Source organism: Neodiprion virginianus, chromosome 2, assembly GCF_021901495.1.
Source record: "Neodiprion virginianus isolate iyNeoVirg1 chromosome 2, iyNeoVirg1.1, whole genome shotgun sequence".
In the NCBI taxonomy this organism is placed as follows: Eukaryota; Metazoa; Arthropoda; class Insecta; order Hymenoptera; family Diprionidae; genus Neodiprion; species Neodiprion virginianus.
Window position 1 is genome coordinate 7,413,359 of NC_060878.1, and position 10,616 is coordinate 7,423,974.

Here is a 10,616-nt window from a genome sequence, read left to right on the forward strand (position 1 = left end):
TCAAGAACAACCATACAAATTTAAACAAAATGAGCTATAACACCACAGCTACTCCACGGGGAAGACATTTTTAGTATAAACGAGCTCTTCCGCTTCCGAAAGGTCGCAAATCAACATCTGAAACACTTTTTATACTGCATTGTCATAGTTTAAATTACCATCGCGATTCCGGACGCACTTTGTCAGCCTTACCGATGACGAGTTCCGAGTATCAGTGTTTTCCGCTTCGCAAGTGATTTTACCGATCAGTTAAATACTGTTTTCTCCTTCGTGGCGTTTACAAAAAATGCCGTTTAATCGGCTGGATTTAATGCAGATGGTACTTGTTGTTACTTGTCGTCCGGCGAATATCTGATCACCCTAAATGAGGTTTCGTTTTACCGGATTGCTCGTAAGCGGCTCCGTCGGTAAAGAAGATAGACCACGCTTACCCGCCGAGTACTGATCACAAAAATTTACCCAGAGACAACCGTCTTCTCAAGGTCATTCGTCAACGCCACTGCTTTGGTGATACACATGCATTTACTATCCAGGCAGCGGGAAACTTGGTTCTAAAAACGAATTTCGTAACAGAGGGCGCTAAAAAATGGGAGACGTGAAAAACACGAGCGTGGGCTCCTCTACGACTGATCGCTGCGGCTGTTCGCTGGCAGCTGTTGACTTCAGCGGTCGTTGAATCGTCCGTATGTTGCATCGAGGAAATAGAAAAATATAATAAACCAGATCGACGTACGTACATGCAGATTCGCACGCGTATTACGGATGCGGAAATCGCGAAAATCGCGCTAGATCGAGAAACGAGCGGAATAACCGAGGTCGGCGAATGCTGGTAAGCAAGGAGCGGCGAGTATCGGCGCATAACAAAAGTGTTGTCGGCGAGACGATGGCGTCGACGGAGCAAGTTGGTCTAAACAAGACGTGGGAGCTGTCGCTCTACGAATTACACCGAACGCCGCAGGACGCGATAACCGATAACACGGAGATAGCGGTGAGCCCGCGAAGTTTGCACAGCGAATTGATGTGTCCGATATGCCTTGACATGCTGAAAAAAACAATGACAACCAAAGAGTGTCTGCATCGTTTTTGCTCCGACTGTATCATCACAGCGCTTAGGAGCGGCAACAAGGTAAGATTATCTCACTGTACACACGGCATCGATGTGATCGGTTTGCTCTCCGCTCTGGTTGTCGTTACGTTTGTTTTGGTTTTTTTTTGCAGGAATGTCCGACGTGCCGGAAGAAGCTGGTGTCCAAGCGGTCGCTTCGCCCCGATCCCAACTTCGATCTTCTCATTTCCAAGATTTATCCGAGTCGTGACGAGTACGAGGCCCATCAAGAGCGCGTCCTGGCAAAGCTAAACAAGTCTCATTCTCAAGCGGCACTGGTTAATTCCATCACTGAAGGGATCAAGCTGCAGAGTCAGAACAGGCCACAGAGATCTAGAAAGAATGCCAACGAGCCGGAGAATCCCAACGGTACAACGCTGAATAACACCGGGGCAAATACTAGCGGAAGAACAACACCCGTCACTCCGATGAATCCTGCAAATCAAAGCGACTCGTCGCAGGGACCCATTGGAAATATCAATAACAGTAATGGCCTGGGAAATGTTATTTCTAATCCGAATCAACAAAATTCTAACAACACCGTATCTCAACCAGCTAGTAGTCCTGCCGTTTCAGGTATTAAAATGACCGATGGGCGTACTCCTGTTTCTTAATTTTTTCACTTGGAAATCGAGACCTTTCTCTACGGTGTTTGGTGGTTTTTCTTTTTTATATTTTTCACAGTAAACCCACGAATTCGAGTTACCGTACTGAAATAAAAAATTTTGGGACGAGTCGAGAGTTTCGAGCAAATTGTTCATACTGATTTGTAGAAAATCTCTCTACTCTTGATATAAAATAATTCATCGACAAATCTTTGTCGCGTGCTAAAATCAATTTATTCATGGATCTGAATTTTGATTGTTTCATTTTATGTTGAACGGCAATTTTAATTTATTAATTAAATTTTTCTATTATCCACCATCAGTTGCTGCATGAAAGAAAAAGAAGTGTATAAAGAATAGTTTTCCCCTTCATTAATGCATCTCAATTTATTTTCCATCTCTCAAACTGTGCGAAACGAACTTTATTGGGTATTACTTATCATTTTGAATTTATTGAAATCTGACAGGGACAACGTCGAGAAATTCAACAACGCCATCTCCAAACCCATCAAATCAAATTCCAAAGCCAGCAAAACGTCAAAAAAGTTTGCAGAATTCGGAAAACGATTCGGCGGGATCTAGTATAGAGGCTGAAACAGGTGGCGGTGATTCTATGGTGGATACCGAAGGCGAAGGACCAAGTGAACCGTTGATGCTGAACGAGATTGAACTAGTTTTCAAACCGCATCCAACAGAAATGGCAGGCGATAACTCACTGGTCAAGGCGTTGAAAGAAAACAGTGTTCGATATATAAAAACAACGGCGAATGCGACAGGTGAGAAAATTAACGTATCGTCAAGTTTGAAATGAAAATTCATAAAACTTCTCACAAGACAAATCTTTTTCATTTACTAATTCCTTACTTTCATTTATTTATTTTCAGTCGACCATCTGAGCAAATACCTCGCCATGCGTCTGACGCTCGATCTGGACACAGAGCTGTCGGAGTCCCACAGGCATTTAAACTTTTGCATCTACATCGCCCCGTCCCCAGGACAGCTCGTGGTTTTGAGCGGTTCTCAAACGTTGCGTCAAGTAAACGACAAATTTTGGCGAGTAAACAGGCCCCTAGAGATGTATTATTCTTGGAAGAAAACCTAGGGAAGGCCCAAGAAGTCTCAGTCAGACGAAAGCTAGTATACAATCGATATAAACTTGAATCTGGGAGAAGGAACTTTCGAAAATAGCTATAACCATGTTACAACGTTTTTACGTGAAAGAGAGAAAGAGCGGTTTGGTATTTTTTATGAAAACAACCGTAACAGAAAATTATTTGATAAAATACCCTACAGTGACAACAGCAAACAAAATGATTAATTTTCACTCCTGCGAGCAATTCAGACAGTAGCGAGAGACTTATTGTTGCAAATTACTCTGGCTCATGCCACTAGAGACCACCTGTAAGTTGTGGACGTCACGTCACGTCAATAATGTCCGAGACAGCGTCTCACAAACACGTCACCTCGGTAACAGAGACCCTAATGCAGTTCAGTTTCAGAATTCCATCGAAGTCACCGCAGTTCGAATCAAAGAATTAAGACAATCAGTTAGCCCGACTGTTGCTGAAAAAGTTATACGGATTTTTTTTCATATTTAATATGTTCTATGGTCCAGGTACCATGATCGTACTTCCGAGTGTACTATCGCAATTCGAACTGAGTTCAAACCTTTGCAAGTAACTGTCAAATAGCATATTTGAACTTGTCCGTATGAGAGCAAGCTCTCATTAATTTATTATCGGCGAGTTTGACGTTACTACTTGCGAGACGTACACTCAGAAGTGCGTCCATTGGCGACCATCGCTCTCGAGAGTTTTACCTTCACGTAAACAGGCACTTTCACTTCATTTTTCCACTCTCTTCCGATTGGGAGAGATTGGTAAAATTTTTCTCAACAGTATCGGATTTCTTATTTTTCCAGCGATCTGAAATTTTATGATATCAACTCGCGTGAGAATGGAATTCCGTCGTTTACGTTTGTTGTAATCGGAACAAGTTGTCGGAATTTAAACATGTACATAGAACGAAAAAAGAAAGAAATACATACTTTACAAGACCATCGCGATACCGTGTTAAAATGTGTTTCATAGTTTTGGAAAGGACACGCAAGATACACGGACGTTAATTTTTTACTCCGTTTGAAACTGTTAGTGTATTATTCGAACGTGTATATTAATGTTATGTTGAATTTAATATCAGATGTTTTTCAAACGGTATGCCTAAACCGATTTTTTATAAATACAATTAATATGGAATACCTAACACGATATACGTAATAAGTGAATAGATACGAATTACCCATTAGTCGGCTGACTCGATTAGGGGTAGAGGACCGTTTGTGATAAAATTGTGTATGTAGTAATTGATCAATATTATACAATTATACGATAAGCCATCAACGCTTTCGTCAATCCGAATTGTAATATAATATATTTTATATGTTATCTGACGATGAAATGAACCAGTGTAAATAATATGTACATAATTGTTGAGCACTTTATTAACATGGCCCCAATCATCAATCAATCATCCAGCTATAAATTTAATCGTACATGCTACTCTTCTATTTTTAGAACTGTGAAATTATGAGAAACTTCTACGAATACTGGAGAAAAATATCGGTTATTCGAAAATAAAATTTCTACGAATTTCAAAATTTATTTGACATGAATTTCTGCATTATATTTTTTACAATGCAGACGTGTTTCCAAAGTTCTATGTGAAAAGCAAACGTTTGCGAGAATGAGAAAAAAAAATATACGAATACAAGTGTACATTTCCTTGAAAAATTCACTGCGGAGTTTGAAAGACGAATATACGGTTAAAATACATTTTAAAAAAGAAACGGAAGAAGAAAAAAAAAAAAAAAAATGTACCAGGAAAGCGCTTGTATAAATAAATACATTTTTATAACATGCAATAAAGAAATAATTGAATTTCGAATCGCTAGTAAATCTGCAAAACAGCTACGTGTTTACACTCCATGCTAAATTCAGATGAACAGATAAGCGAAAAAAGCGCTACGGTGTATAACAACTCGTAAAATCGTGTTCAAGACATATTCGTTATACGATAAAATTGCAAGAGCGTGGAAACCGTGAGAGTATAAATCAACGAAATAGGAAGAAACAGGGTCGAAATCTCAATTTTCTTTGAAATCCTTTTTTCTAGATATCGTTTCGCAACTTATCGAGGATCAGCAGCTGAGAGGAATTAAATCTTCGCCTCGCGGTGCGATATGGGGTAAACGAACAGTTAACGTATGGCGGTTTAATTAACGTTCGTGCAGCTCGTTCTGAAATTAATTAGATTACCTATACGGTCTCGGTCTGAACGCATCCCTGAACAGCTGAAACCCATTATCTTCATCCTGGACGGTAAATTGTGCAGCAGTTTTCCCTTCACGTTGCAGCTCCAGATTTGCTGCGTTTTATTGCCCGCACGAAGAACGTGGAATAAATTTTCCCGCAGCTAGATCAATCCTTGTTAAATCAGGGTCAGATTAGACGGACTACAGGCGAAATGAATATAAAATTCAGGCGGAGCAGCGACTCGCGCAACATCACGAGAGATGATAAATTATAAAACCATATCGTTCGTGGAAATCTCCTTATTATTCTCTTCGTACCGATTGTGCGAAAAATTACCGGCGATTTTTTCTTGTACGATTTAAAAAGTCAGCACTTTGAGAAAATGCAATTACATGCAACGTGATGAATTTTAAATCACATTTAAAACTTGACGTATAATTAATAGTTCAATTAGTGAAACATTTTAAAATCAGCCTAAAACCTTTGAAATGTTGCGATTTCTTTTTTTTTTTTTTCTTTTATTCTTGATTTTCAACTCCGTAAAAACGATGTAAATTGTATACGAAATTCGATGTTTCATATCCTATAAGATATTATCTAATTCTAAAATAACATATAAGAAAAATAAAACTGATTTTAACAGCGTAAAAATAAGGCAAAAATTCGTCGTAAAATATTTTCGAACTTCTTATGAAATCATTTAAAATCATTTATCACCGATGTTTGAGGGGGGGAATCTGAGGTGTAGATATTACCTGAAAATTGATTGTTTATATTTGATTGACGTACTTTTCAACGATGTATCGAAGTCAATTACTCAGACCTTTGAAAAACGTCAGCATGTACAAAAAAAGATCCCGACCGATGGATGATTGGGAGTAAATTCCATTTACGTAACGCGAAAAGAAAAACCGGTCCTGTAATATCGTAGATACATAGTACGTCTAGTAAAGTGTCCGTCAAACGTTTGACGAAAGGCGGGGATAACCAGCTATTTGTTTTCCATCGAATCTATGTTCGTATACGTATAATGGACGCGTGTATAAGCCGCGTTCGGATGTGATAAATTGAGGAACGGTAAAATAAATGAATTGACGCTGTGTTAGGCCCGAGGTAATGTCCTAACTGTATAAATATCGGTAGCAAATATCAGAAACGTCCGCGTGTGAGATGAGATAAAAGTGATCGAGAGTCGGTGGCGAAGTGATCGAACTGTTTTTCCTGCCTTTATATAATGCGAGAAAAAAATTAATTGCCCGATTCGAGGATCGATCAGAGGCGTGAAAAGCTGCACGCGTCGAAATTCGTTCCTCACTTCGAATTCTTCACTTTCGGAATTAAAATTTACAGGGACAAATAAAAAAAAAAAAACAAACCGGCAAGATGAAAAAAATAAAACGTCAATATATATATATATATATGTATGCTGTATTGAATAACTTGAGATTATTTGAAAAAACGCGTAACCACGCCCAGCGATAAAAGAAAAAAACAAAAACAACTTCGCGTACAGGAATTCCAGGCGAAGATGAAAAACAGGGTTGTAATATAAAAAAAAAAAAAGGACGAGAAAAAAAATGGTAATCTCGATTATCAAAGCTTCGCCGCAATTGCGAATCCGCGTCTCACGTTTCTGCTCTTATTTTCGAAATTACGAACGACCTTAACTTCGACCTTCTCATCGCTCGTCTCCCAGTCTTCGTCGTCTTCAAGCTCGTCGCTGATCTCATCTGCATCAGTTTCCGTTTCGCTGAAGGAGGAATTCAGCGAGGAACTGCAGCGAGATGCTGTGAGCTCCGATTTTCCCCCGCAGCTTGCGAGTTGGCTTTCGGTTCTCGACGAACGCGAGCTTTTTCTCGAAAGTTGGAATTTGTACCCGAATTCCTCCTCTTTTTCGTCTTGATCCGTATAGCAAAAATCAGAGTCACCGGTGGCGTGATTTTTCTCCGATAAATTGGTCTCGGCGTTTTTAAGCTTGTATTTAAGCTCGCGGAATTGCTGTCGCGATATTTGCCTGCAATTTTCAAGCTCTTAAGTGTGATAAATACTAGGGTGGTTCTTATTTCAAACTGTTTCGAGATTTTACAAATAATTGAATAAAAATTTTTTCAAAAGCACAGGTCTTTGTTTCAACCCTAAACCCTCTCGCAAGCTCTGTGAAGTTTTCCATTGAAAATGTACACGTTTTGACTCAAATTTCAGAATATACATATATTTTATCGCGAGACTAACGATTTTCAAAAAATTTATTAGCGTAAGAAATCGATCAGCGTTTATCCTTATATTCAATAAAAATATCAGCACCGTCGATGCAACATTTTATAGGCCAATTGTTCACTGAACGGATATCAAAGAGTCAAATTCTAATTTACAGCTGACATAAAATGCTCTACTAGACGATGCTGATATTTTTATTTAATATTAGAAGCAATGCTCACTTATTTTTCACAGCAACGGTTTTCTTTCGCAAAAAATTGGTTTGGCTTCGAAATTTATCTTGAAACTATAATGTAAAAACGTGTATTTTAAACGACAAGCTTCACAGCATTTGAGCAAAGATTTAGGATCTGTGCTTTAGAGGAGACTTTTATTTATTCATTTGAAACCAATAAGGGAGAATGCCAAGTAATAGTACATTACGTAACAAGGGAATAATCGACGTTTAAACGAGGGAAAAAATTTCTACTCTTTTTCCACTTACGAGGGAAGAAAGTTGGGAGGGAATAATACGCCACTTTACTCTCGCTTTTTGGGCGAAAAGAAGTGAACATTACGCTTGAACCGGGAATAAAAATTGGTAAACGTCGAAAATAAAAACCACCTTGACAAATACAGCATAAAAAATTCATCACGCAACATATTACGTCGAGATTTAATTAATGAAATGACGTAATATTTTCACTCACGGCATTTTGTTCGGGTCTTTGTACCAGAGGGGATAATAATCGCTGCAGGGTTTATCGGACGGAGCGCAATTGTCCGGGGGTGGTAATTTAAGATCGAATCCCGGGGACTCGACAGTCTTCTCCAGAAGCGACGATACTTGTCGTCCGTAATCCAGCGTCCCGGCGGAATGTTCGAGCCTTAAAATTGCAACGAGCCTTAAGCCGCACGACGACTTATTAGGAAGTTTCATCACGTATTAAGAAACTTCTCGGCGAGGGACTTGCAGAGTTCACATCTCAAAGTCAGATTACACCGCGGATGGAAGCTGCGGATGGATCGTGGGAAATCCCTGCGCTACAAGATCTCCTTTACAGCAACGAGCTGCCTTGCCTTGAATTCGCATCGAGAACACGAGTCGTTCGCCAATTTGCGAATTGCGGTAATCCGTATAATTCCCGATGTTTAGAATTGATTGAAAGTCGCGAAGACGGAGGACGAAAATCGGCTTAAAGCGAATCAACGCTCATTGAAATTTCCGAGTATTGAGCTGGAAATCTTATTTTCCAATTAGAGGAAAGAAAATTCTCTTTCTGTAATTTGGCTCCTCGTCGACGTTGCTTCTATTTGGGAATCTCGACTTTCTATACAACCGAAAATGTATCAACTTTTCAAATATATAAGCATGTAGGTATGCGTACAGCAATTGAAGATATATAATTCGTTGATTATTAGAATGCAAGATCTCAGATCAGAGGAATTTCAGGATTAATATATATCCGACCAAACGTTACGTTGATACAGCGAAAAAGTTCAGTTGATTTTATAGTACGCGGAAAACAAAATGGTTAAGTAGGTCTAAAAACAAATTTGACACCACAATCCCACAGATTATTATGCTGCGATTGCGAAATCAAATATAAACGGTGAAATCATTTCGTAAGGATTGAAAGACGAATGTTTAACTGTTGTGACTTGAAAAAATTGTCGTTTGATTTTAATTTATGCTACACGAATCAAGTGCCGCGTCACGTAACGACAAAGAAATATGCCAATTGGAATCGACAGGCTGATCAAATGATATCGGACCACGAATGATTTAGTTCTGCTGATAATACTAGACAGATCCCTGGATCCCTTCCCATTAATTGATCGTCTTATCTTCCCTTGCGAGAAAGGATTTTCAACGCGTCGCAGAGAGTATTTTGCTGGTTCGACAAAGAATGTTGCAGCTTTACGATGTAACATGTTATTTGATAGCGGTAATCAAGTGATTTCCTAAATTCGACTGATCTTCATCCACCGAATAGATTTAGCGAACAGTACGAAGCGATTCAGTTGAATCTACCAGAGTGTATTCAGTATTTTGATAATACCACGAAGAAAGTCTTGTTTCGTTAAACTTGCCAAATCAAACTCGAGATTTCGTATTTATAAGTACATATTTTATTAAATTAAATTTTCTCGCGATTTTGAAACAATTATTTCATCAATTTTGGTACTTGCAGCAAAATACTGTACGCCCACGAGAAAATTTTCTACAAAATGCGTCTAGAGAATGGTTTAGATAAAAAAAAAAGTTTTCTCTCAATTATGCCGAATGTTTGAATAATTCTTAGAGAATTGGGTAAAAAGACTATTCAGAGTTTACTTTAACGGTTAAGAATTACGACGGACAATGTAGCGAGCATGATTATAAGAAGGTCTTCGTGCCGAGTTAATCGTTGGCCGCGAGGTATTTCCACCGTGACGTCTTAATTAGCCCTGTGCGCTAATTAGTCGAGAACGGTTAATAGGTTGTGGATTCGATAGAGAGAGGAATGAGAGAATGGGAAAAATGAGGAGAGAATAAGAGGAGGAGGTCGGGAGTAAAGAAGTGAAGTGATCGCCCCATCCTCGCCCCCTTTTGCACACTTAAGGACTGCGTTAAAGCGGAGACGAGTTCGTATCTCCGACGACTTCCGTGAAGGAATCACTGCACCCGAAGCCCCGAGGCATTTAAGTAGATACGGGGAATTCCATGCGAATCCGACCGACGTCTAACTATTTTTTTGGCACATACAAATTTTTTTTTCATAAACTGCATATCGAAACCAGCATAGAAATTTTCAGAATTTTTCGGCAATCTTTGGATCATCCAAACATTGTTTTAGTCGATAAAAAAAATTGAAAGTGCTCAGAAACATAAACAAAAAAAAAAATATCGGTCCATTATGGGCCCGGTTTTGGAAATTTTTGTGAAAGAAAATACGGTTTCTGAGCATTTTAAAAAAGGTCCTTTTCAAAATCACTCTCAATATTTATAAACGATCGATCGGTTGAATAAAAAATCTGACAAAAATCGAGGAACCGTTTCAGATTTAGGAAAATGTCGACGATCGGACGTTGGTTGGTTTCGCATGGAATCCCCCATACGTACTTGTACCTATGTACGGAGGTAGACTCACTTGTGAACCATCTGTCTGGTGAATTCCATTTTTGGCAGGTTCCTCGACGACTTTGTCAGACTCGAAGACCTTTCCTCGTCGAGCGGTGCTCCGGCCTCTTCGAGGTTCTGATAAAAACTTGCAAAATGCACGGCAACGTTACCCGGTACTTCGACTCGCCTCGAATGAGGTAATCGCGTCACCGGTTCTTCCGGTTCGCTAAACCGTTTTCCCCGGTTCGTCGATGATCCTGACTTCGCCGTCGAGGGCCTTAATCGAAATCAAC

General features: G+C 39.3%; 1 protein-coding gene across 2 annotated transcripts; it reads left to right on the top strand.

Moving 5' to 3' along the window:
* The first annotated feature begins 557 nt into the window (after nt 1-557).
* On the top strand, nt 558-4,486 carry LOC124296980 (E3 ubiquitin-protein ligase RING1-like). 2 transcript variants are annotated; one of them, XM_046747493.1, is made up of 4 exons: nt 558-1,126; nt 1,219-1,681; nt 2,178-2,486; nt 2,595-4,486. In XM_046747493.1, exons 1-4 carry the CDS (start codon nt 824-826, stop codon nt 2,810-2,812), a joined length of 1,293 nt encoding a protein of 430 aa, XP_046603449.1. In that variant the 5' UTR covers nt 558-823; the 3' UTR covers nt 2,813-4,486. The 2 variants fall into 2 exon arrangements, with proteins under 2 accessions (XP_046603449.1, XP_046603450.1); XM_046747494.1 differs by having other exon boundaries at nt 561-1,126; nt 1,219-1,591.
* The last annotated feature ends 6,130 nt before the right edge of the window (nt 4,487-10,616 follow it).

Coding starts and splice junctions, on each gene's coding strand:
- LOC124296980 (XM_046747493.1), top strand. CDS start 824: ATGCTGGTAAGCAAGGAGCGGCGAGTATCGGCGCATAACAAAAGTGTT. Junction 1,127..1,218: donor CGCTTAGGAGCGGCAACAAG/GTAAGATTATCT, acceptor TTTTTTTTGCAG/GAATGTCCGACGTGCCGGAA. Junction 1,682..2,177: donor TAGTAGTCCTGCCGTTTCAG/GTATTAAAATGA, acceptor GAAATCTGACAG/GGACAACGTCGAGAAATTCA.